The 27,599-nt window shown below is 40.9% G+C and overlaps 1 protein-coding gene across 1 annotated transcript; it reads right to left on the bottom strand.

Moving 5' to 3' along the window:
* Positions 1 to 23,559, bottom strand: Aadat (aminoadipate aminotransferase). The gene is made up of 13 exons (XM_042701439.1): positions 23,407 to 23,559; positions 22,267 to 22,435; positions 20,699 to 20,831; positions 17,099 to 17,173; positions 14,507 to 14,716; positions 13,324 to 13,389; positions 11,267 to 11,349; positions 10,853 to 10,949; positions 8,104 to 8,165; positions 7,002 to 7,066; positions 5,864 to 5,967; positions 1,340 to 1,441; positions 1 to 401 (listed from the first exon to the last, which is right to left on the bottom strand). The coding sequence occupies exons 1-13, from the start codon at positions 23,471 to 23,473 to the stop codon at positions 360 to 362; spliced, it is 1,275 nt and encodes a 424-aa protein (XP_042557373.1). The 5' UTR covers positions 23,474 to 23,559; the 3' UTR covers positions 1 to 359.
* Positions 23,560 to 27,599: the final 4,040 nt, after the last annotated feature.

Raw genomic sequence — 27,599 nt, 5'->3', positions numbered from 1 at the left:
TACTATTTTCAACTTTTATTTTTGAAAATGATATAATGTAAAATGTTAGTTTTAAAGCATATTAATATGATATTCTATAGCAATTACAGTGTTCTACACAGTAAAATCCAAGCTAAATTTCTTTTTGCAGGTTGAATACTAATCAAAAGGCCTATGTGAATTATAAATTCATGCTGAGAATCTGATGGAGTAAAAGGAACTTTAAAAGTTTTCCAGTTAAACTATTATACATACATAGATATTGTAAATTCAACAGAAATCAAGCTATTAAGTCCAACATTAATGACTAATTCTTCTGGCTAAGGCACAGAAATAATTTATTTGGAAAATCAACACGTGCTGTGATAAGTTTGATTTCTTCATAAACATTCTTTTATAAGTTGGGCTAATTTCTGGAAGGCCTAAAATAGAAAAGAGATATGAAGCGGTGAAATTAGGGTGATTCCTATGAAAAGTCTGTCTGTCCTAACTTTAGAAACTTTAGAAGCAGAGTATTCATCGGAGGTTGAGATAAGGCAATAAGAAGTCACATCTGACACCCGCTTTATCTGGGGAGGGTGCCATCCATGGCTACTAAATATATGGATATAAACACATCAGATTTCCAGGATTCTTTTATGGGTTCACATGATGATAGCTTTCTGTGTGATCCACAGCACAAATTATTTTATATTTTCATATAATCTCTTCCTTGCAAATGTATTCCATACAATTTTAATTTCCCAAGTCTATCCACATATAAAAGGAGGGAGAAATTATGAAAAATATTTTTTAATAACAGAGGAGAGCAAGTAAGAGAAAGAACCCACCAAAAAAGGTCCACCTCCCAGATTAAGTGTCAGCTCTTCTGACGGTTAATGGCACTGGTCAAATTATAGTTTTGGAGTTCCAGATGCACAATCTTTAGGATCTTGGGGTTTTTTTTCTTTTGCCTTTTACTATTTTGGTGAAAACGGAGCTGTGATTAATTTAAAAATATTTGACCCATTCTGATGCTTTTTCTTCAAAGAAAGGGATTGAAGCTATCATGAACTCATAGTTTCCATTCATGTTGATTTCATGAAGAAAGGAAAGAGGCTTTCCCCTACAACAATTTGGTTCCATAAGTTCTGAAAAGTTATTCAGAAAGATAACAGATTTTTAAAACTCCAGCTTAGCCTCTACTAGTCTACAGAAGTCTAGCAGTAAACGAACTGGGAACGTATAATGGGAATTCTTGACTGCTCCACAAATATCTGACCTCCAGAAACCCAAGAAAACATTAAATAATTTTGTAGCATGCAAAGTGAGCACATGGCACTAAACATCAGAATTGAGAGCGAGTGTTCGTGATACTCACGATGTCCATTTCTTCTGGAGAAACTAAAGAGAAGCAGGCTCGGAAGTATGGACTAGGCCTTGTGCTCTCTATGTAGAAATCACTTCCGGAAACCAGTAAGATCTATGAGAGGTTGAGGAAAGACAATAGTATTACTTCAAAAACAACAACAACAACAAACAGCAAAAAGAAAACATGGGCAGGCTCCATATCAGAGTGCCTGATATCACAGTGCTGAAGGACATTGAATTGGAAGGAAGTTGAAGAAATCACCAAAGGAAAACAAACTAATTGCTATGAAAATACAAAACTAAATGCGTAGAAACTAAAAAATGTTTACTATAAACATGCCTGGAAGAAGTAGAGCACTTGCTGAGCAATGGGTCCAATCCCTAGTACAAGAAAGCAAGAAAGCCAGAAAGCAAGGAAGCAAGGAAGGAAGGAAGGAAAGAAGAAAGGAAGGAAGGAGAAAAGGAAATGAAAAGAAAGGAAAGAAAAAGAAGGAAAGGAAGGAAACAGAAGAAAAACAGTAAAATTGAATTTTAAGTTGTAAAAAGGACAGCTTATTCAAAAACAGAAATGGTAATACACACAGATAAATGTCTAACACAACTAGAATGTAATATAAATTCAGACAGTGAGATATACCATTTCAAGTTTATCAAATTTGAAAATATGATTTTTCCCCACTGTGTTGCCTTAAATTGCAGTATATGCAACATGTACATATTATATACATTTTATTACACTATTCATTACATTTCCACACTTGTGTACAATGTATCTCAATCAATCTCAACCCTTCTATCACTCTCCCTTTCCTCTTATCCTCTTCAGTGTTTTATTGTTCTATTTTCATGCATGAAAAGTACCTACTTGGACCATCTTCCTCCTCATTTCCTCTTCTTGTTGGCCTAGCTTCTTGCAGCTAGTAAATATCTCTTGGGTACATATCTCTTACATTTGAAACTATTCTTAAGCTGACAACTAAAGATAAGCTGGTGTTAGCAAGTGGGGAACATATATTGGAGAGAATATAGAGAATATAGATGTTCTGAGATGGGAAGAAAATGATACCAAAAGAAGGTGAACTTTTTTTAAATGCATAAAATGAGGGAATAAATAACTAAGCATGTTGAGAAAGTGTGAGGTCACTAGCTGTCCTTCTTGATGAGCACCGTGCTAGGCACACTTCATGATGAGCACCGTGCTAGGCACACTTCAGTGACTGGACACTCCATGCTCTCTTCACCTCTGCGTTTACAGACATACTTTATTCCCTAGCTTCCTCCCTTCCTCCCCTCCTCCCTTTCCTTCCTCTCTCCCTCCCTCCCTCCTTTTTTGTCTTCTCTTTAGTGGGAATGGAATGTAGGACCTTATGCATGCTACTAAACACATGTTCTGCCACTGAGCTACACCTCCAGCAACCCCAGCCTCTTTCTGTTGATGTGTGAATGAATCCTAAAAGGTGTGAGCCAAAGTAGGGAAAGTGACTTCTAGGCCTGGCCCATGGACCTGTTCCTGTGTATTATCGACCCTGGATGGAAGGAACCAATGTCCCCGAGTTACTGGTGGGGCACAGGTGCCAGCAGGTCATGGTTTTGATATTATTTACTTATTTATTTATTTTTGCCAGTCCTGGGGTTTGAACTCAGGGCCTGGGCACTGTCTCTGAACTTCTTTTACTCAAGGCTAGCACCCTACCATTTGAGCCACAGCACCACTTCTGGCTTTTTTGTTTGTTTATGTAGTACTGAGGAATTGAATCCAGAGCTTCCTGCATGCTAGGCAAGCATCCTGCCACTAAGCCACATTTCCAGCCCATTTTTCTATTTTTAAAATCAGCACGTTAGTTGTACCAAGGGACTTCACGGTGCTATTTCCAAACATGCATATAATGTACTTTGATCAAACTCACCCTGTTGTTTCCTTTTTCTTATTCTCCTTCTCATGGCTTTGAATTTGATTTGAGTCAGAAATAAACTGTTGTGTCAAGTCTCTGAGATTCTGGAGTTTATCTGTCATAGCAATTAGTGTTAGGCCAATATAATCGTGATCTTAAGAATACTAGATAATTGCTTATTACCTGGTGTAAATCTGAGTAGTGTCTACTAAAATAAGATGGATTGGTAGTGAAGCAATCTGGGGCCCTCAGGACAAATTTCAAGGTAGAATATGTGTTTCCTTGTTCTAATTAACATCATATAAACGCCATTATTTTTCCCATAATAGTAGAGAAGTTTGGGATATACTAGAAACAAAAAAATCTGTGAAAGAAGGAGGGGAGTAATCTCTTTCCAAGATGTACAAAATCTAGGCTAAGATAATGAAGATGAAAATAATACAGAACAGGTAAAGAACACGTGTCCTAGGCTGGAAGCCAGTGCCTCATGCCTGTAATCCGAGCTACTCAGGAGGCTGAGATCTGAGGATCAAGGTTCAGAGCTAGCCCAGACAGGAAAGTCTGTGAGACTATTATCTCCAATAACCTACCAAAAGGCTGGAAATGGAGATGTGGTTCAAGTAGTAGAGTGCTAGTCTTGAGCAAAAGAAGCTCAGGGATAGTGTGCTGAATTCAAGCCCCAGGACTGGCATGCGTGTGTGTGTGTGTGTGTGTGTGTGTGTGTGTGTGCGTGCGTGCACGCGCACACACACATACACACACACACAAAGTATAGCAGAATATGAGGAATAAAGAAAGAGATAGAGAAAAAAGTTCACTAAGAAATTAAGTCTATAGTACTTACTTCAAAGATACATACAAATAGCCAAAAGTTTTGATGATATAGCATTAAGAAGAAAAGATCAAGTTGATTTATTATATCTAAAAGTGCTTATTTGTACCATGTGATTTTTTTGTTGCTTTGTATGTCCCTCCCCCATGGTATAACCCCTGTTTTCACTGTATTTGATGTTGGTATAATTTGGGGAGCAGAAGGGAAAAAACTAATTGTTTAAATAGGGATACAGGTTGACCCATTGCAACAATGAGATGTACAAGATGCTAGGTCGAAAAACGAACTTTACAGTTTAGGTGTGTGTGGGGGATGTAGTTGTGGAGATGGGAGGGAAGGGATGACGGTAGGGGAAAAACAAAGAGGAAGCAACAATGCTTGATAAGAAATGTACTCATTACCACCTTGCTCATGTAACTGTAAATCCTCTGTACAGTATTTTCACAATAAAAAACCTATTAAAAATGTACTTATTTGAGATCAGTCAGTTGGATATGTATTTTAACTACCTATTCTGTGCTACTACTGGGATTAGAATAATGAGCAAGCATGAATCTGTTCTCAAGTGAGATAGAATCATAGAGAATAATAGCTTTGCTTTGGTCAGTCTGTATCTAGAGCTAATCTTGACCTGGTCTTTTATGTACTAGCAGGGTCTCTGACCCTTGTCAGTCAACTCTGTACTTATTGCCTCAAGATAAAAGTGATTCTAGAAATAGATCTCAGTATTTGCAAAGAGTAACTGACAAGCACCTATGGAATTAATTAAGAAAGAAAAGACAATTTATTTGGTAAACTGGTAAGCTTACATAGAAACCTTTCATTTAGAAATTTAACTTAATCAATGCCCACAAATGAGATCTAAGTAGATTTATGATTTAAGTATAGAAGGAGGGGATAAAAACCCTACATGAGCTAATTTTCAGTGAAAAAAGACTCAACAAAATATAAACTTTCTGTGTGGTTTTAGTCCTGTAAAATAACTGCATAGCCAAAATACTAGAACATTATAAAACGTATCTAGAAAATCCAACACAGATGGCCCACGAAATCTGGTAGTGAAATGATGGCTATTTAAAAATGTTTCATTATGCTTTTATGCATTTTCCAAATGTCTTCCTGTGAGTATGCCTTCATAATGAAGATAAAATCTATTTTAAATCCTACTATCTGATGATTATTGAGGAACTACTACATGCCAGGAATTTGTCTAAGTGATCGACATATACAACTAATTTGATCAACATAGGAGCCAAATTTTCAAAAATAAAGCACAGGAGCAGAGCGGGTAAATTACATAGTCTCATGCCCAGTATAAGGTGGAGGTAGGCTAAAACTCAAGGAATGTTGCTCCAGAGACTTCTCTTAGCCACAAATCCCATCATTTGCTGAGATAAATAATAATATCGCCAACAATTTAGACCACCTGAATAGCTACAAAACTCAAACAATTCTTACAGTTTTAGTAAGGAGAAAGCATACCCAGCACTCAAACATTCTGAGTTGTGAGGTGGGCAATAAAATGATCTTTTTATTTATTATTATTTTGCCAGTCCTGGGGCTTGAACTCAGGGTCTGGGCACTGTCCCTGAGCTTCTTTTGCTCAAAGCTAGCACTCTATCACTTGAGCTACAGCACCACTTCCGGCCTTTTCTGTTTATATGGTACTGAGGAGTTGAACCCAGGGCTTCATGGATGCTAGGCAGCACTCTACCACTAAGCCACATTCCTAGCCTCGATCTTTTTATTTTTATTAAAATAAAAATTACTTTTTTCTTTAGATCTCTTCCCACCCGCTTCTTGGTTTTACCTCCTTCTTGATGGCTTTTTCAGTCAACTGTTTTGCATCAGGCATGCCTTTAATTTTAATCCATAAAAACATTCCAGCCTTGGGAATATGCCATTCTGCCAAACCTATAAACAAAAATGGAGAATAAATACCTTTTGAACTTATTTCTAGTGCCACTAAACACATTGTTCCAAGATGTAGATGTGGTGATTATAAGCTAGTACTTTCCCCAAAGTTCCTTCAGTGATAATACTAAAAAAATAATAAGGCTTAAACATGCTCTGGGAATTGATGGCATAAACGGATGCTCTAAGTTTATTTTAGAGTCAGTGTGGAGGTAAGAGGGAGAAAATAACTCCCGTGTCCATATTTACACCTATTGCCAGTCTGCACAGAGGATAAGAGAGCCTGTCTTTTTGTTTTGTTTTACTTTTTCTCTTTTCTGGAGAGGATTTTGCTAGTCTGAAACTCACAATCCTCTTGCCTCAATCTAAGTATGGAATTACAGTCCTGTAGACCTAGGAATATGTTTCAATTGGAAGATGATGTCTCAACTCTTTGGAATCTTCTTGGGTTTCAATAAATTTGGTCAACAATGTCATAGTTTAGGAGATAAATGGATTTTTTTTTTTGGTCAGTCGTGGGGCTTGAACTCTGGTCTTGGGCACTGTCCATGCGCTATTCAGCTCAAGGCGAGCACTTTACCACTTAAGCCACAGCGCCACTTCTACCACTTTTCTGGTGATTTATTGGAGATAAGAGTCTCATGGACTTTCCTACCCGGGCTGGTTTTGAACCATGATCCTCAGATCTCAGCCTCCTGGGTAGCTAGGATTATAGGCATGAGCCACCGGTGCCCAGCTTGGATTCATTTTTAAAATGAGAATGTAATTAATTATGAAAATTAATCCAAATAAGTTACTAATTTCTAGACTCCTCAGTTTCTTGTAGAGTCATACATTTCTTCAGCAGATGGCTGAGAGGTAAAATTGTGTCAGGGTTGGTGGGATGTTGCTTCTGAGGTCATTTGTAGGACACTGTGGCAAGCACTTCTGGGGAACTGTGTCTTTGCCACCAGGGCTGTTAAATAATATATGTTGATGGTCACCCACTAACACAGGTATGTTGTTCATTGTAGAGACAGATGTTTGCCACTCACCACTTAACCACTTATCTGCAGCTGCCACGATCTCATCCCTCTTTCTCCTGTAAAATTCGATAGTTCTGGAAGAAGGACACAAGGACAAGCATGTGGTCAGAACCTTAACTTCAGAATCAGAAAGTCTCTAGGGCCCAGGCTACACATCTTTGTTTTCTATCTTGCTTAAAATGTTGAATGATGAATTACAGAATAGAGTGTATTTCTGTGACTTGTCAAGTATTATACACATATATATTGTATATATAATATTTTATTTTATTTTCAGATCCCGGGGCTTGAGCTCTTGGCCTTGGCACTGTCCCTGGGCTCCTTTTGCTCTAAGCTAGCATTCTACCACTTCTGGTAGAGTGCCACTTCTGGCTTTTTCCATGATTAATTAGAGATAAGAGTCTCATGGACTTTCCTGCCCAGGTTGACAGTGAACTGTGATCCTCAGGTCTTAGCCTCCTGAGTAGCTAGGATTACAGGTGTGAGCCACTGGTGCCTGGCTAATAATAAACTTTTACCATGTGTTCTCCTTAATAGTGGAAAACTTGAAGAAAGGAAATTAAAGGAAAAATAAGTCCATCTCTGTAAAATATAGAATTAGCAGGATCAATCTTTATATTCACTTGTCACAAAATGTCATTTTCAGAGTTTCTTATTTTTAAACGGCTGAGGAGTTAACCACATTTAAATAACTAAATGGACAATTCACACCATTATATTAAGTAGGAAAATTTTATTTTTTATCCATCTATACCTGAGCCAATTCCTATGACATGTCTTCCTGACAGTGAGTAGATGATTAAGCAGAATATTTATATGTATAAGGAGTCTATCCTCTAAGTCAGTGGTTCCTAACATGTTGAGAATTTCAGCTTACCATAGGTGTGAGTGGATATTGCTTTCTTGCCATACCATGAATACTCCTGAGAAGGTTTTCTAGGTAAAGAGCTACTAAAACAAACTTTTTATTTCTAATAGATGTTTCCATTGTCTATCTTGGAATACTCAAAAATAAATAATAATAATAATTTACACCAATATTCTGGGTTCTCTACACTTTGGTCATGGGTTTCTGTTTTGCTAATAGACATTATAACAAATGACTCCATACCTGTGTACATGAGCCCAGAAACCTTCTTCTCCCCATTGGTGTAGAAGCTGTGATACCATGAACTAAAAGAGAAAATAATTACAATGCCTTGGTTCAGTCCTAAAAGTGTTTGCTTGTCAAAAGTAAAACAAAATGTGTCAGCCTCTGCAAAAATACATACACAGAACCAGGCTTGCATCATTAGTGGTTTATAGTAAATATTCATAAGCATGAAAACAACAGTACTAAAAAATAACAAATGTTTATATAGTACTTGTTATGTGTTAGGTGTTATCTCAATACATGAATAGATTGGGCTATTTGATTCTTCATAATAACCTAAATATTAGCCAGGTTATTTCTGTTTTACTGATACTGAAATCAAGATACAAAGGTTAATTTTCCCAATGTAAAACAACTTGTCACAGAGCTTGGATTCCAAAAAGATATCCTTATCCATGATATTGATTATTAGACTCTAGGATGAGGTGATAGCTAAGCAGCTATTCTACCATTGAACTATATACCCAGCCCTAAAATAAAATATACGGCAGGTATATAAAGTCCTATCATATATTTAGATATTTTCTGTGTCAAATGAAAGCTCTAAATGTCACAAATATGGAACTTTTTGTTGATAGCATATAAAAATCATGAGACATGCTTCGAACTTGCTAAAACATAGAGACATATATACTAAGCACAATATCAAACAAGTATCTGATAAGATATCTGCTTTTCTATTAATTTGAGTTCTTCCATAGCCATTATATCCATGAAACTCTGATTCCCAATACTGTAACCATTTTCTTTTTCTTTTTTTTTTTGGGGTCCGGTTGTGGGGCCTGAACTCTGGGCCTGGGCGCTGTCCCTCAGCTCTTCAGCTCAAGGCTAGCGCTCTACCACTTGAGCCACAGCACCACTTCCGGCTTTTTTTCTTTTTGCTTATGTGGTGCTGAGGAATCGAACCCAGGGCCTCAGGCATGCAAGGCAAGCGCTCTACCACTGAGCCACCTTCCCAGCCCTACTGTAACCATTTTCAAGTCCAATTGCTTCTCACAGCATATGAAGAAATTTATATATTTTTCCAAATTAATTTTCCTTTATTTTAATTAGGATGCATTCAAATCAGTGTCTTTTGAAAGAGCTGGCACACATGGGTGCGGTGAGGGAGGCACACACTGCCCAAAGGTTTTGGATTTCTTGCTCTCAGGACAGGTTCCAAGTCCATGAAGCTAAAGTTAATATTTTTCACAAAGTTCAGTTCTTTTGTCCAGCTCCTGCAAAGTGTTTTTATTCACATTTTGTTTTAGGACTTTTCTTAGGAATACAATATGAGTAAGATACTATGGTTCTCAAGAAGTGTGCATTATGCTGTGTGGTAACAGCAGGTCAATTCAATGCTCATTTTTGCCTTTTTTAATTTTTATTTTTTGTCAGTTACGGGGCTTGAACTCAGAGCCAGGGAGCTGTCCCTGAGCTTTTTTTTTTTTGCTAAGACTGGTGTTCTACCACTTTATGTCATAGCCTCACTTCCATTTTTTAAGGTGGTGAATTGGAAATACAAGTTTCTTGGACCTTCCTGCCTGCTCTGGCTTAGAACTGTGATCCTTAGATCTCAGTCTCCTAAGTAGCTAGGATTACAGGCTTGAGCTCCCAGTGACTGGCTCATTTTTGCCTTTAAGAAGCCATGTTTGCAAGTGGACTCAAATCTATTAAATCTGAACATGATTTGCTGTGATTCAGATTGTTTTATTTTTATTCAAATGGTGAATGTCTTGACACTTTATACTTCCCATCTCCCTATCACATTTTTGTCTCTAAGAGATCAAGTAAACTACATGTTGTTTATATTTGTAACAATTTACTAAGACTCCCCAGGAACTTAGAAGTATCTGTGCAAATAACTTAGTAGGCATTCAGTCATTCTTACTTTAACCATTATTTTGTTTTCTTGCTATTAATGGCAAATTCTCTCTTCAGGTACAAAGTTCAAATACTCTTCAAATACATGTAAAAGAGTCATTGCAAATCCTTTTATACATAAATCTCCTTCAATACATCTTCAGGATAATAGAGTTTTTTTTTTTTTTTTTTTTTGTCGGTCGTGGGGCTTGAACTCTGGGCCTGGGCGCTGTCCCTCAGCTCTTCAGCTCAAGGCGAGCGCTCTACCACTTGAGCTACAGCACCACTTACGGTTTTCTGGTGGTTTATTGGAGATAGGAGTCTCACGGTCTGTCCTGCCTGGGCTGGCTTTGAACCACGATCCTCAGATCTCAGCCTCCTGAGTAGCTAGGATTACAGGCGTGAGCCACCAGCGCCCGGCTTAGAGTTTTTTGTTTTTGATGTTTTAATCAACAAAAAAACTCTAGATTTCAATACAGTAGCAAACAGATTTCATATTCTTTTGTAAATAATTTGCAAATTTCCAAGTAAAGACTTCTAATGTTTCTACCAAGGTATATTTGGCAGTTTTTTAGCCTTTGCTTTGAATTTATTGTATTGTATGGAGTTGGAAACTACAAAAGGCAAATGACACATCTGAAAATATGTAAATCTGAAATAAATAAATACAAGAAATGTGAAAATAAAAAAAAAAGAGTAAACATCTACAACTATGAGGTCTTCTAATCTAATCTGTATTGGGATAGAGATTGGACATTGTGATGTTTTCCTCCCCTCCAGTCTAACTTAATCTCATTTGCCAATGTCTACTTTGTAGTCTTACCTGAATTTTTTCAACAAACCCTACTTCTTAAATTATGCTTACCTGAGCGAAAGTGCAGGTATTCATCACTGAAACTTGGGAGTGCAAAACAATTCTCTCTATCAAGGGTTTTGGGCCAGTCATAAACCCTATTCTCAATCTACACAAAAAGAGAAAAGGCTTAATACCAATCCAATAGTAACAAGGAATGCAAATCCCTTGGTTGATTTCATTAGGAAGAGAGTGGAAGCAGGGGGGACAGATGGATCTTGGCAAAGTTGACCAAAATCTAAATTAGTTCCACTAGACTAATGGCCAAGCATCTCTGACTGCTGGAGGTGGAGAAAAAGGACTTATGTTAGAATACCAATCAAACTAGTGTTGTAAGGCAAGCAGACTACAAGCCTGTTAGATAAGAAGAGCTATTTGGACTGTACGATTCTGAGGCTAGCTTCAGGTTAGCTATGTGGGCCTTACCCGGAGGAGAGGACTTTTGAAAAGGAATCAGCTCTGATGACACGCCCGTCAACATCCATGGAAAGAAACGTTGGTGCCCAGGGCTTAAAATGAGAAGAAAGTTATGGCAAGCTCTCTGAGTTACTGTTGTTATTCGTACAGAGTGGAGACAGCATGGGTTTGGAATACAGCGGCCTCGGTATGTTGTACCTTTGTCTCATCCCTTGAGCACAGAATAAGAAACTAGTACGCATGAGCTTTTCTAACCATCCACTTCTTTGCAGGACTTTCCTGCTAAACACAAGAGCTTCCATATTTACTTAAGAAGCTGCTACTCTGAATTTAGAGAGACCTCAAACCTCCTTGCCCCAGGTTTGAAATCCAGGATTAATACATTTAGGGGAAGGACCCAAGAAAACCAGTTGGGAAAAAACAGAAATAAAGAGAGCCATGGGCTGGGAAGGTGGCTCAGTGGTAGAGCGCTTGCCTTACATGCCTGAGGCCCTGGGTTCGATTCCTCAGTACCACATAAGCAAAAAGGATAAAGCCAGAAGTGGCACTGTGGCTGAAGTGGTAGAGCGCTAGCCTTGAGCTGAAGAGCTGAGGGACATCGCTCAGGCCCAGAGTTCAGGCCCCATAACCGTACCCAAAAATAAAATAAAATAAAATAAAAAAATGAAGAGAGCCAGTAGTGTTAAAGGTTGTTTTGAAACAGAATGAAAACCCTTAGAACCATCTAGAAAGATAAAATCAGATGAGAGAGAATAAAGATGAGCAACTCAAGTCAACAGGGAACACCGACTTCCAGATTTTCTTCAGAAGTAGTAGGGGGTACTGTATCATGCTCAAGGTGGGAAGGTAGGCAAATGATACTTTGACAAAGGATACAGAAATCAAGAAATTTTGTTTCTAACCAGGCATGGTGGTAGAGACCTGTAATTCTGACATTCAGGTGTTCAAAGACAGCCTGAGCTAGGAACAACTTGGATAAAAAAATAAATAGAATTTTTGTTTCTTCATTTAAAAGGAGAGAGAAGAAGTAGGTAAAGCCGTGTGTGTGTGTGTGTGTGTGTGTGTGTGTGTGTGTGTGTAGTTATATATTTTCTGCACCTCGGAGGGCAGACAAATCACTGGATTTTGAGGAACCAGGCATTTGGTAGTCAGTGCTCCAACTACTTCCAACTAGAAAAACAGGAATTTGAAAAAGCAGCATCTCCATACAGCAAGGATAAATGGAAAAGAAAAATTATTCTGCAAGTGAGACCTAGGGCATCAGTGACAAAGGTCGCAAATATGTGGCCATTACACCTTTTCTGCTTCCATCATGGACATTACCAGTTGAACTCAGCCCTGTTTTTCCTTCAGCTTGGATCATAGTTTCACACTCTTTCTCAGACATCATTCTCATCAGCTATCATGAGATTGAAGTTGATAGCTAAAATGAAAACCACTGCACATCTCTCAGGTGATGTGTAAGAGGTGATGAAGTAGGTTTTGGAGATTGACATCATCTCCCTGCTGTGTTCTATTTGAATAAAACACATGGTACAGTACAAACAGCTACTATTTTGAAGGTAACTAAGTTCTAAGGTTCTAAGTTCTAGAAAGAGTATAAATATACTAAAAATGAGCAGTAATTTTTTGAGGAATGTTCAATGCAATAAGAAGAATTCCACAATAAAATTGGAAAAGACAAAAAAGTAAGTGGTGGCAAATTAATATAAATTCATATAATTTCAATGCAGAAGTAAAGGGCTCTATCTTGGTAGCTAGGCTAATCTCTCTCTCTCTCTCTTTTTTTTTGGGTCCGGATGTGGGACCTGAACTCTGGGCCTGGGCGCTGTCCCTCAGCTCTTCAGCTCAAGGCTAGCGCTCTACCACTTGAGCCACAGCGACACTTCCGGCTTTTTTCTTTTTGCTTATGTGGTGCTGAGGAGTCGAACCCATGGCCTCAGGCATGCAAGGCAAGCACTCTACCACTGAGCCACCTTCCCAGCCCCAGCTAGGCTAATCTCAATTGCAGTGAGAACTTACAACTCTATCTCATAATGGTGGAATAACTTCATGTCATCTCTTACCTTGTTGAACTGGAGAAAATAGTAAGGATCATCTTCTATTATGAGGAAATCGTATTTTCTGGCAAGCTAAAAGGTTAAAGTAAAATAGTTCTTAAGTACCTAAAATCAAAACTATTCAGAATCACCGCTCTTTATACTCATTTGTTTATTTATTCATCCAAGAGACTATTGAGTTCAGATTATTATAAATGGTGTACAGAGCCATGCAGAAGCAGGGAAGACTTCTGTTCTCATGGGACTTCCAGTGACGATGACAGGATGGGCATAAGTTAATGGAGACTGAATGGGGAAAAATTAGATGGGAGGAGGGATAACCTTGAGGTAAAGGTAAAGTATTAAATAAGATCATATTTGAGAAAGACAGAGAGAGAGAGAGAGAGAGAGAGAGAGAGAGAGATTCCTGAGACAGTGCCCAGGCCCTTAGTTTAAGCCCCAGAACCAACCCCCAAAAACAAAAGAACAAAAACAAACCTGAAATTAGAAAAAAGAAAAAGCACAAAACCTCTGCAGAGCAGCATAAAGGGATCTTAGTGGAGCGTGTGAAGGAACTAGCTGATATCTTACTTTTTTTTTTTTTTTTTTGTCAGTTGTGGGGCCTGAACTCTGGACCTGAGCGCTGTCCCTCAGCTCTTCAGCTCAAGGCTAGTGCTCTACCACTTAAGTCACAGAGCCACTTCCGGCTTTTTTCTGCTTATGTAGTGCTGAGGAATCGAACCCAGGGCCTCAGGCATGCAAGGCAAGCGCTCTACCACTGAGCCACCTTCCTAGCCCGATATCTTACTTTTGATTCCACCATACACACTTAAATTCTACATGGGTGAACATGGGCGTCATACTTAATTTACCAAGCTATTTGTAGAGAAGATAGTCAGGTCCAGAAAAAGAGACTTTACAAAAGACACGTTTCTCTTATCTTTCAAAGATTTCTGCATAGCTTGATGTTTATTTGATTATTGATAGCTTGATGTTCATTTAAAGCTAACAGCAGAGAAATATGTTACTTCTATTATATTAAAGCATCAATTAAAGGAAAAGAAAAACAAGGGTGAAGTAATTTATTTTGTCTCATTTTATTAGGGCCCATAGCCTAGATGAACATCTTTTAAGAACTTGCATTGCCCTCTTGTAAAAAAAAAAAAAAATGATACAGGAATTTAACCATACAAGACATTCTTATAAATACCTCATAGATGTCCCTTTTGCGGTCAGCTGTCAAAGAGTTGCCAGTAGGGTTGTTGCCATTTGGAATAGTATAAAGAAATTTAGGAGCATTTTTTGTAGGGTCCTTTGAATCTTCTGGTTTCCATTTGGAAAGTATTTCTCTGAGGGCGCTTGGAATTATCCCATGTTCATCATTGGGAACACTGATAATGTTGCCACCCAGCGGTGTTAACTGGAATACAGAAGACAAGCTGAAGAGTTCAATATAAATACAAAACATGAACACTACTGCTAAGTCAATAAATACTATGAATGTTTAGTATCTATCGAGTCAGATGATCCACCTTGATCTGGATATTTTGGCAATATATTACTCTTGCACTCATCTCCAAGATCCAGAGGGTTGACCTCTGTATTGTAATTCTGTTGTTCAATGCTATCTCTGTCCCTGTCTAGAGGGAAGCATTATACTTCCCTGTCCCATTACCTGGGTCATGTGCATTGCTTTGGCCAGTATATCTGTGAGCAGAAGTGAAGTATATTTCTTCTGCACAGAAGTGTAACAGCTGATGGTTTTCTTTTTTAAATTATTATTATTTTATTGTGAAAATACTGTACAGAGGGGTTACAATTACATGGGCAAGATAATGAGTACATTTCTTATCAAGCATTGTAGCCTCCTCCTTTGTTTCTCCTTCCCATCCTCCCCCCACCCCCCCCACCCAATCCTCCCCACTTCCCCCCCCCCCCCCCAGCTGATGGTTTTCAATGTCTCTTTGCCCTTTGCTCTAAGACTGGCAATATTCCAAATAGAGGCTTCTTTGTCAATCTAGGGCTGGGTAAGGCAGATGCTGTATTGGTCCCATGGTGCACATAGAGTATGACAGAAATACACCCTTGTAGCTACAGGCTACTGAAATATTAGTCCTTCATTAAATAACCATACTTAATCTCTTTTGATTAAATGCCTTAATAGTTAGAATGTGTTCGTCAAGCAGGTAACTGGGTATCTGCAGTGGGAAAAACTCTACCTCTACATATTAATTTTCTGTCACTATGACAACATACTTGGGCAAAACAATTTAGGAGAAGAATAAATGATTTTGCTATAGTTTCACAAGTTCCAGTCTCTGTCCCTCCTTGACACATCTAGAGGCACACTTTACCAATCTAGCAGGTGCTGCCTCAAGTCAATCAAGTTGACAATAAAAAACCGTTACATCCTCTTAGCAGTCAGGTAAGACTGATAGAGAGTTCTTTCTTCTTCTTCTTTTTTTTTTGTTGGACATGGGGCCTGAATTCTGGGCCTGTCCTTCAGCTCTTCAGCTCAAGGCTAGTGCGCTACCACTTGAGCCATAGCACCACTTCTGGCTTTTTCTGCTTATATGGTGCTGAGGAATCGAACCCAGGGCCTCATGCATGCAAGGCAAGCGCTCTACCACTGAGCCACCTTCCCAGCCCCCTTCTTCTTCTTCTTCTTCTTGTTCTTGTTCTTCTTCTTCTTCTTCTTCTTCTTGTTCTTCCTCCTTCTCCTCCTCCTCCTCCTCCTTCTTCCTTCTCCTCCTTCTTCTCCTCCTCCTTCTCCTTCTTCTTCCTTCTCCTTCTCCTTCTCCTTCTTCTTCTTCTTCCTTCTCCTCCTTCTCCTTCTCCTCCTCCTCCTCCTCCTCCTCCTCCTCCTTCTTCTTTTTGTTGGTCATGGCGCTTGAACTCACCTGGGTGCTGACCCTCAGCTCTTCAGCTCAAGGCTAGCTAACTCTACCACTTGAGCCACAGCACCACTCTCAATTTTCTGAGTGGTTTATTGGAGATAAGAGTCTCATGGACTTTCCTGCCCTCAGGTCTCAGCCTCCTGACTTGCTAGAATTACAGGTGTGAGCCACCGGCACCCGGATGGTTAGAGAGTTCTTTTGGTTGAGCTTCTTTCTCTGTAGCTTCTATCCTTTAGTTCTACTAACCTCAGAATGTGTCAAATAAGTCAAATTCTTCTATATTTGAGGACAATTCTGTGCCTTCAATGAATCTCCTCCCCCCACTTTTTTTTTTTTTTAAAGAAAACTACAGTAATTCCTAAAAAGAGTCCCTGTATCCTGTGTGGTTTCTATTTCCCTGTTCATTCTGATCACACTTTCCTGTATACTTAGTTTGTAGACAAAGATATCCTAAAGTAGTGTGTCCCAAGCAAGCCTAATTCTCAGCAGTGAGTCAGATGATTAACTTTATTCTTTGATTTAACATGGGAGCGGAAACTCTCTAATTATATCATATTACCTTCGAGTTATAGTAAATTGATATAACATGATTATACCTAAGCACATGGTAATAAAAGATGGTTATAAAAACAGTGTCTGTGTAAATTAAGTCACATTTCAGGGAAAACATTAAGCAATTGAACATGACTTTACGCAACCTAGTTTTAGTGCCTTAGCATTTGCATTTTAAAGAATATATGAAGTAAGGGGTATATTTGAAGATATTTTTCATATGTCATTAAGGGACTCTTATTTACAGATGGAAGATGCCATTTTATTTTCCAGGGGACAGATAATGTTCGAGGTGAAAAGCTTCCTTCTCTGCACTGAATGAGAGTTTCCACTTTGTCAGAATGTGTACTCACAGCTTGAATTGTTCCTGAATAAAGCGGTTCATTGAGCAGGATAGTATCTCCAGGATTAATCATCATTTCAAATACCTAACAAAAAGAGCAAAGGTTAGCTTGGGCCATGTTGTTCCAATTCTCAGAATCCCCTTTTCTAGATTAAGTTCGTAGGACTAAAAATAAGAGCTAGCAATTTTTCTGTAAGGAGCCAGATAGTCACTATTTTGTGATCCATTGTGACTGTTACAATTTAACATCTCTGTCAATAAAGGAAGCAGTCACAGAAAATATATAAATAAATGGGTGTAGCTGAGTTCCAAAAACTTTATTTAGAAACTTAGACAATGACTTAGATTTGGCTCTCAAACCAATTGGTTTGCCAATCTCTGTTCTAGGATAAAATAAAATTGAACGTAACAAGTTTAGCTCCTGGATTCATGTGTTGCATTGATTGCTTCATTGAAAAAGTTACTGATGATGAAACCATGATAGGGTTTATCCTCACATGGAGTTCTTGTTCTTCTGGGAGAGCCGGACACTAGTCAAAGAGTTTCCAAGCAGCTGATCACGAAAAGTATTGCAAGTGTTAGTAAGTGCAGATTCACAATGTTGTAACAGCTCACTGCAGGATGTGGACATTCAGAGAACTCAGAAAAGGCTTCTCTGAGTTAAGAGCTGCGTTAGCAGGGGGTTACAATAGGTATAGTCTGAGCAACCCGTGATGGGGGACTGTAAAGAGCTGTCTGGGAAGAGACAAGTAGAAGTGGCAGAGACCACCTATGTAGGTATTTGGGTAAAGAGAAAGCCAATGAGCAGATAGGAACAATGATCGCTACAGTAAGAAAGAATAAGAGTGAGAATACACATGAAGAATTTGGCAAATTCTGGGGACTGTTTGGGAAGATATTGCTGCTGTTCTGGGGACAGGTAAGGGTGGTGGGGACTAGAGTAGTGGAACGGTAGGGAAGAGCAGAGACGTATTTAGGAAATGAAATCCAACTGAAAATGACTGTGGACTGCATTCTGAGAATGCAGAAGAGAAGTTGTCAGGCAGGACTTTTAGATTCTGGGCCATCAGACCAGCCAGATGGATACCATTTGCTGAATTACGTAGGCACCAAGTCACCCACATCTGGTTAAGATGAAGCTGAACTGTTTCGGTGTGAGGTCCCTCTGCAGTGGTGTCAGGCGGGCAGGTAGACAAATGGAAAGAGCGTCCCAGTTCAGGGCAATGACTGGGACATGTGAAGGACGGAGGGAGCAAGGGAAAGCACACAGATGAAGGAGAGGGTGGAGTTCTAGGATTGAGTTCTAGCACAGCTGATGAGAGGACAGCCCTAGAATGTGGGGCCAGACTAGCGTTATAAAAAGGCTGGGGAACTCAGCCTTTTGTGGATGCCTGGAGGTCAAATATGACTCAGTCCAACACATCTGGAGACATACTGTGGATGATATGACGACCGTGGACATCATTAGTCTCAGGCGACAGACATTTATCAGACCAAATCTTATGGGACTACTGACTAAGCAGTCTAGAAGTTACACAAGAATCTTATTAACCTAGCAATGCCTCACAGTCCCCCAAGGGAAGTGATTCTGCCCAGCATTTTAACAACCTGTATAGCATGAGGCTGTTTCCCACAGGTCTCGAATAGTTGGCTTGAAATATCCAACTTATCTTTTGTTGTTGTTGTTGGTCGTGGGGCTTCAACTCTGGGCCTGGGCGCTGTCCCTCAGCTCTTCAGCTCAAGGCTCATGCTCTACCACTTGAGCCACAGCACCACTTCTGGTTTTCTGAGTGGTTTATTGGAGATAGGAGTCTCAAGGTCTTTCTTACCCAGGCTGGCTTTGAACTGAGATCGTCAGATCTCAGCCTCCTGAGTAGCTAGGATGACAGGAGTAAGCCACCATGCCCGGCCCCATTTTATCTTTTTATGGAGTTATTTTTCCAGATAGGGTCCCTCAAACAAGCCTGGAGCACAATCCACCTAGTTATCCTCGCATGGAGCTGGGATGACAGGCAGGTGCCTCCACACTTGCTGATTTGGAAGACTCTTGCTGTCTTGCTAGTTTTTTTTTAATTTAAATTTGCCTGGCCTAGAACTTTTGTCCTTCCAATCCACATGTCTTCCCCTCCCCTCCCCTCCCTTCTCTCTCCCCTCTCCTCTCCTCCCTTTCTCTCCCCTCCCCTCCTGGTTGTTTTGCTAGTCCTGGGGCTTGAAGTGAAGGCCTTCCACACTGTATTTGAGGTTTGTGCTCAAGGCTAGTGCTCTACTGCTTGAGCCATAGCTTCACTCTGGCTTTCTTTTCTTTTCGGTGCTTAATTGGAGATAAGAGCATCGTGGACTTTCCCACGTGAGCTGCCTTTGCAATGCAGTCCTCAGTTCTCAGCCTCCTGAGTAGCTGGGATGATAGATGTGAGCCACTGGCCCCCAGCTTAATTTCTAAAAATATTTAAAGTAGTATTTTTATCACTAGAAGCTATTTCCATAATCATAGTTTCATCAAATTTCATTAAACAGAGCCAGATTATAGCTTACTCAAAAAGAAAGCTACCGTGATTTAAGATAAAGATAAATTAAAGTCAAATTTCAATTTAGACTTGAAGAGTGAAAAGAGAAAAATCTTTACCAAGGATTTTATTCTTGAAAAGGAAAAAAAAAACAACAGAGAAAAATTCGCCAGAGGTACGGTCTTTTCATTGTGATATCTACCCACTGGTGGTGGTGTGTGTGGAAGTCCAGGATCTCAACGGAGAAGCGGAGAGAAAACCGACAGAGGGCTGGGAGAGGAGAGAAAAGAGAGGCAGAGAACTAACTCAGAGAAGCTAGAGAAAGACATATGGTCCCTGACTTAACAATAGATCCACTGAAAAACTTTCCACTTTATAATGGAAAAAGTATGCCTTTATTGGAAACTGTACTTGGAATTTTGAAGATTGCTAGCAATACATGGAATGATACTGTCACTGGCGCTGGTAACTCTCAGCTGCCATGTAGTTGTAAAGATAAACAACTTACACTACATGGTGCTAAGTTGCTAAGGACTGATGTCCAGCAGGCTGGGTATCTGAAAGGCAGTTTGGACTTATCATCATTTTAACTTATAAGGGGATTATCAAGACAGGCCCTGTGTAATTGAGGAGCATAAAGGAATGCCATTCTTCAGGACATGGGGACATGTCCTCTGTGGAGGGCTTACTGGAATAACTCTGAACTTTTGTGGCTACAGGCAGAAATCTTTGGGCCGGGTGAAATTCGGCAGCACTCACAAAACTTGTGGTAGAAATCCTTACTGGGAATGGTGGTTGAATAACTTAAAGTTCCAGGCTATTCTAGAGCATAGTCTCTGCATTTAAGAAAAATCAGGTTGATGAGTGATTAAGAGCAGACACATTTTGAAAGTCTTTGAGTTTAAACTCTAACTAAGTACGTGCTAGCCATGCCCTCATTCCTTTTCATACCTTTTGTCTTTGAGTGCCCTGTTAAATATTCGAAGGGATGACCAGAAAGGGGATGGGTAATCTACAAAATATGGTCTGGCAGTCCAATGAGAGCTGGCTCTATGTAGGAACATACCTGATCTCACATGTAGGCTCCATTTTCCTTTCAATCTTACCTTACAAAGACCATCTTGGCAACCGGAAGTGATACATATATCCATTTGTCCTTGACTGGGTGGGTAGTGGACAGTGGGAGGATTATGCAATTTTATTTGCAACTGTTTTATCCAGGAAATAAGCTCTGGAATCCTAAAGCATAAAATGTATTTTTATTTATTTATTATTATTGTTACTTTAGACAAGCTCTCTTATTATGTAATGCAGTCTGGTCTCAAAGTCTTGACTGCCTGGCTCTGATTCCATGATTTTCGGGGATTATATTACATTTATGTAATTTTAAGTTTAGAGTAATATTAGTAATAGTAATTTTAAACAAGAAATAATATCAAAATCATTAAAAACTCATTTTTCAGAATTAAAAAAAACTTTCAAATGCTTTTTGCCAGGACCAGTACTACCATTTAATAGATGAGGCAGTAGATTTTAGAGATTAGGAAATTCACATAAAGTCAGTCTTTTACTTAATGAGTAAATGAGTAACTGAGTAAAACTGAGATTTGTTTTTTTTTTTTCTGTTTTCTTTTTCTTGATGGCACTGGGATTTTAATTTAAAGCCTCATGTTTGCTAGGCAGGTGCTCTACTACTGAGCCATACTTCCAGCCTAGTGTTATTTTAAAACCCATAGTCTCTTCTGTACACAGTATTCACTGCACAGCAATTTTTTAAAAATCTTAAGGAACATTTCTATAAGCAACCTAGAAATCTAGACTTAATAAATTCTTTTCTTCAGGGAAAGAAGAGTTCATCATATACTATATAATTCAAAACTCTTCAATCACAGGACAAAGGTGTGTGTGTGTGTGTGTGTGTGTGTGTGTGTGTGTGTGTGTGTGTGTGTGTGTATAAGGTCTTTCTGCTATGTATCTAAGGCTCATTTAATTCATGATCCTTCAGCCTCCGAAGTGTTGGGATTATAGGAGTATGTCACAGAGATTTAGCATTGGAGGCATGGCTCAGCCAATGAGTGAAAGAAAGCATCAGTTAATGAATTTGACTCCTGATCTCAGACCAAAAAAGAACAAAAAGAATGCTTCAAAGAAAATATAAATTTTCATTGGAAGAACAGCCAATGAAAATTTTAGGATATACATTTCAGTTTGCTTCTACGAAATTGAAGATATTTGAATTTTTGAACATAATGTATTTGCAAATATTATGATTGAGCATAAAAGAGATAATTATTGGGCAGTGAGGGAAAAGGGACATAATTATTGGACAATAATTAAGGATTTAAAAGTACTACCTCTTGGACCATCCATTTCCTCTTTTCTCCCAATATGCCTCTTCATCTAGCGCTAATCTCTTTAGTTTCACACACATTTATCTCTTCCTTCAGAAGTTTCTCTGACTTTCCCATTCATTTAAGGGTGCAAAGCAGTCACTGAAGAGAGTTAAGCATTTCATATCCCTTTTGCTCTTAATTACTTTTTGAAAAAAAAAAAAAAAAAACTCTTCTCCAAATCTCCCTGACCATCAAGCACCTCATTAAATAAGACGCAAGTCACTTGGTCAAAGGGACGTGAAAATGAACCAAGAAAAGTTCATTCCCTCCCCATTACCTACCCAGAGCTTGGAGAATACTGAAGTGCTCTATTCATCAGTTTTTCATCAAATTGGAGGCTAGTTCCATTTTCTACCGTGATCGTAGCAGTCTTAAAGGGGAAAGTATTTGGGTTTGGAAATCCAGGAGCCATGCTGATGAGCGAATCGGATGCCTTGCACAATATGTCAGCTGTGATGAACATGGCAGAGAAGAAATACTTTCCTTGAAGATCGTCATAAGCAGAGATAGTTCAGTGTGCAAAATACAGTCATCTATGGAGTTTAATGGTTTCTATCACCATTCTATCCATCAGAGATCATTTTTTTGGTGAATGTTCCAACACTATTGTGTTGGAATCTAATAAATACTCAATGTAATATTATTAGAAAATGGGATCCTTAGGAAGGGATTAATTATGAGGATTGTACTCTAACGAATGGGATTTTATCCTTAAGGAAAGAGGCTGGAGGGAGGAAGTCTTGGCTTTTCTGTCCCACTAAGCGAAGGCACAGCAATGCATCTCTAAGGAATGGCCCCAACCAGAGGCTGACTCTGCCAGTGATGTGAAGCTGTGCTTCCCAGCCCGACTCTAGGTGAAGACAGGAAGAGAACGCCAGCAATCCATCCATGAAGTCAGGGGGGCCTTATTCGACCTTACATTTAAGACTGTGTGTGTGAGAAAAAAAAAATCCATTGCTTCTGAACTGCCAATTTAGGGCCTTTTGAGATAGCCGCTCAAACAGACCGGGCAAGAATCTTGGTCTAAACTAAATACAGAATAACTTTTTCTCAGCCTCCTCATGGGGGGTGGGGAGGAATGGAGGTGGCCGAGGAGAAGACACCGAGACCCGGAACGTGTCGGGACAGAAGGCCTTCCCGCCCGTGGGCATCGTGGCTCCGGGTTTGGGTCCCATTTCCCAAGTCCCCCTGGCCCCGACTCCCGCCAGCGGCCTCCCCAGCTCCCCGGCCTCCCGGCCTCAGCCTCCCTGCCCGGGGACTTTCTTGGCAGCCGGCAGCCTGAGCTCTCCGGCTGGAGAACCGGGGCTGGGCCGCCTCCACGCCTGCCGGCTCCGGGGTCGAATGAATGAATGCAGCCCGGCGGTGGCCGGGCGGGGCGCGGTCCCCGCGAGGCCCCGGGGCGCGCCGGCCCCGCGTCTCACCCTTGGTCCGGATGGGGGAGGCGGTCCGGGCCGCGCTGCGGGCGGTGATGAACCGCGCGTAGTTCATGTCTTCAGACGGTGGGCGCTGCGCAACCGGCCGAGGACCGCTTCCTCACTCGTCCCACAGTCCCGCGGGGAGGGGTCCCCGGGCCGGGCGCCCCGGGTGCTAAATACACCCGGGGGCCGGGAGGGGCGGAGTCCACCGCCGGCCGAGCCCGCGCCCGGAGCCCCGCGACGCGTCCGCTCCGCCCCGCTCCCACCCATGCCCCGACCTATGGCAGTCGGCGCTTCCACGTCCCGGGTCAAAGCTCGGGGCGCCAGGGCATGGCAGAGCAGGGCAGCTTGGCAGGGAACGGCAGGGCGGAGTGCGACCCGCCTGCAGTCCCGGATCAGGGCATTCCAGGACCTTGCCCCAGGACCGGGCAAAGCGGCGGCTACAGGTGGCCAGGGGTTTACCATCATCTTAATCCTTGAGTATCATCTGGTGGTTGCTTTGGTGCATTGCAACAGGCTTCCTAGGCCATGCGCGGCCTGGCGCTGCAGAGGCTGTGTGTGTGTGTGTGTGTGTGTGTGTGTGTGTGTGTGTGTGTGTGTGTGTGTGTGTGCGTGCGCGCGCGCCCCCCCCGCCCCCTCCCCCCCAAACAGAAGCTTGAACTCAGAACCTCTCGCTCTCACTTGACTTCTTCCATTCCAGGTTAGCATTCTACCACTGGAACCATGCCCCGACTTTCAACGCCCCCCCCACCCCCCTTAACTGGAGATAAAAGGCGCATGGGTTTTTCTACCCACGGGTGTGAATCACCAGCGCCTTGCGTTCTCTGGGTTTAGAGAGCTCCAAAATGAAAGAGATCTAAGGACACCACAATCCTAGATTCAGGGTCCAACACTTTAAACAGCTTGCCGCATTTCCTATTTCCTATGCATTTCCTATGCTCTCCATAGGTTGGGCTGTTGCCTGGTTTGTAAGGTTGGGGTGAGGATTCAGGCCAGGTAGGGATGTCAGTGGGGCCCAGGGATGGGGTGTGGTGGGGTGGGGGGAAGGGTTGTGGTTAGAAAATACGAGGCAGATGATCACCACCTGGGAATGGGTCGGGGAGGGTTAAGTGGGGAGGAACTTACCAATCAGCCTGCAACTTGAAGGCAAAATTGATTGCTAACTTGGGCTTGTCTGGAGGCAGTCTGAGTGGTACTCCCTGGAAGCAGGGCTCCGGGCTGCCTCTTTAAAGCCTTGGTTTAGGACTGCCTGCGGACAGAACTGGAGGGAGGGGGCGGGGCAGATCGCTTCTCTAAACATTTATTGAATCCGTACTCTGTGCAAATAACAGCAACGAATTTTAAAAGATAACTGGGACAGCTCCCTGCCGGTGAAGAGCAAGAGGTCGGCGATTTCACATAATGAAATGTCTGTAGCAGGCTGCTAACGAAAGCAGACGAGAGGCAGAGTATTTGTAATGACAAGTTTTCAATTGGGTTAGAAACCTATGTTTCTTTTCTCTTTTCCCTCCCCACTTCCTTTTGTGATCTTAGTCATGGTGACATTCTAAAATTAAAGAAACTAGAAGTGGAGCGATGGCTCAAGTGATAAAGCTCAGCTTTGACCACAGATACTAGAGGTGACAGTGTCTAAGTCCTAAGTTCAAACCCTAACACACACACACACACACACACACATATCAAACAAGGCCATACACTGCTTAATTGCCATCTATTACTTTTCCTGAAAGCTTAGAAGTCAGTCAGGGAAAGACTTCTCTATAATCTGTCAGGGAATCAAGCCGCTGAATATCAAGTTTCTTCTGAGGAAGTGTGCTCACACATCTCATTGGTGTATTTCAGGGCTAAACTGTTGAGCTAGTTTTGAGTAGTGAAAGGAGTGAGTGGGAAATGTGTGCATTTAGTTTGAGATGGAGTGAGAAAATACATCACGTGTTGTTACGTGACAAGTTAGCTCCACGCTTAGTGGAAGTTGTCTCCTTGGGCTGCCATCACAAAATACCACTCAGTGCCTCACCGAGGGAGATTGGTTTTCTCGCAGTGGTGAAGCCTTTCCATCCAAGATCAAGACCATGGCAGGCCCACTTTCTCCACACTTGTCTTCTTGGCTTGCTGAGGGCTGTCTTCTTTTTTTTTTTTTTTTTTTTTTTTAAAATTTAATTTTATTTTATTTGTGAACATACTGTACAGAGGGGTTACAATTACATGGGCAGGGTAATGCGTACATTTCTTACCAAGCATTGCAGCCTCCTCCTTTGTTTACACTTCACATCCCTTCCCAGCCTCCCCCCTTCCCCCCAATCCCAATCCTTCTCCTTCCCCCGCCTTCCCCCCCCCCCCACCGACCTTATAAAGCTCGTTTTGGACATGACAACTTGTACTTCTCATTGTTGCAACAGGTCCACCTGTATCCTTAAACGACTTGTTTTTCCCCATCTCCTCCACAAGTTATACTGACATCAAATATAGTGAAAGCAGGGGTTATACTGTGGGGGAGGGACATACAAAGCAACAAAGAGATAATCTTATAAATGCGTTAGAAACACATGCATGAAAGAAAAAAACATTAAAATACATATCTAAGGGTTCATTTTCCTGACATCACATTATCTGACCTTTTCCGCTTGACTCATACATATACTAGATATTGCAAATAAGGGAAACCATGGGACCTATGTTTCTTTGGGTCTGGCTTACTTCACTTAATATAATTTTTTCCAAGTTTTGAGGGCTGTCTTCTTTGTGTGTATTCATATAATAATCTCTGGGAACCTACATTGAAAGTGTAAGAAAAGAGCACAAAGATGAGCTCAACAGTCCAGCAGTTTTTATTTGGGCTGAACACTTAGGAAGGGCAACCAATTCTCTTTGAACCTGAGGAGGAAATGGTGCAACCCATCCTCCCTTATAACTAAGATTGCCTTAAATATTAGGGATACCAGTTATATTGAGTCAGTTTACCACCCAGATGTCCTAACTGAACCTTCACTAGCTCTTTAAAGTCCCTATACTCGATTAGAATCTGATTGGTGGTTGGGGCTTGTATAAGTTGCTGATCTCAAGATGCAAGTTTGTTCTGGATGCGGGTGTATTACATCTGTAATCTTTCTTGGGGGGCAGAGATTGAGAGGATTGTGGTTCTAAATCAACCTAGGTTGGAAAAGTCTATGAGACTCCATGTCAACGCAAGAAGCTGGGAATGGTGTTGGTATGTGCCTCTCAACCTAGCTATTGTAGGAAGTGATAAAATAGGAGGCTCACAGTTCAGTTTCACATCTAGATTCTAGCTCAAAAAGAACCAGCGTAAAAAAGTGCTGGAAGTTTAAGTCAGTGATAGAGTGGCTGGCTAGAAAGTGTGAGGCCCAATATGACTACATGCACACAAAATGATGTACATATCAGCAGACAAAAATCAGGGGTAGAAAGTTATGGAGAATGCATGCCTCAACCATTCAGATGTGGTGCCCTGCACAAAGCGTGCCGGTCCAGCAATGGCAACTTCACCCGTGAGCTGGCACCAACTCTCATCTCAGGTCTCGACGGCCAGTGGGTTTTGTGCTCAAGGAGCTGATGTGAATATCTTCTTTTTGTGAATAAATCTTCCCTTATTCTTCTCTCTCTCTCCCTCCCTCTGCCTCTCTCTCTCTCTGTGTATGTGTGCATCTATGATTTACTATAGTGTATATCCTGATCATAATCTTCTTTAGTCCAAAATGAAAAAAAAATCTCATACTTGGAGATATTATTTTCTGGTAGTCTCTTCCTCTCCCTCCCCCCTCTTAGCATTGACAGGTTTCAAGTTAGGAAGTTATTTTGAGAATGGATGAAATTCAATTCATAAAAGAAGCTGAAACATCAAATATTTCTCTCCTATTTTTTTTGTTTTTGGTCATGGGGCCTAAACTCTGGGCCTGGGTGCTGTCCTTGAGTTCTTCAGCTCAAGTCTAGCACTCTACCACTTTGAGCCACAGCACCACTTTTGGTTTTCTGGGGTTAATTGGAGATAGGAGTCTTACAGGACTCTCCCACCCGGACTGGCTTTGGATCACGATCCTCAGGTCTGAGCCTCCTGAGTAGCTAGGATTTCAACACTTTTTTTTTTTAATTGTGAAAATACTGTACAGAGGGGTTACAATTACATGGGCAAGATAATGAGTACATTTCTTATCAAGCATTGTAGCCTCCTCCTTTGTTTCCCC

Source organism: Dipodomys spectabilis, unplaced genomic scaffold, assembly GCF_019054845.1.
Source record: "Dipodomys spectabilis isolate Male_0828 unplaced genomic scaffold, ASM1905484v1 ptg000009l, whole genome shotgun sequence".
In the NCBI taxonomy this organism is placed as follows: Eukaryota; Metazoa; Chordata; class Mammalia; order Rodentia; family Heteromyidae; genus Dipodomys; species Dipodomys spectabilis.
Note: the sequence above shows the minus strand (reverse complement) of the source record. Positions and strands in the feature narration are given on the sequence as shown.

Bases quoted from the DNA above. Each gene is read 5' to 3' on its own strand.
- Aadat (XM_042701439.1), bottom strand. From the start codon at position 23,473: ATGAACTACGCGCGGTTCATCACCGCCCGCAGCGCGGCCCGGACCGCC. The intron at 14,717-17,098 runs GTGAGTACACAT...TCTGTATTCCAG, and splicing joins ATTCAGGAACAATTCAAGCT to TTAACACCGCTGGGTGGCAA. The intron at 8,166-10,852 runs GTAAGCATAATT...TTTCTCTTTTAG, and splicing joins ATACCTGCACTTTCGCTCAG to TTCATGGTATCACAGCTTCT.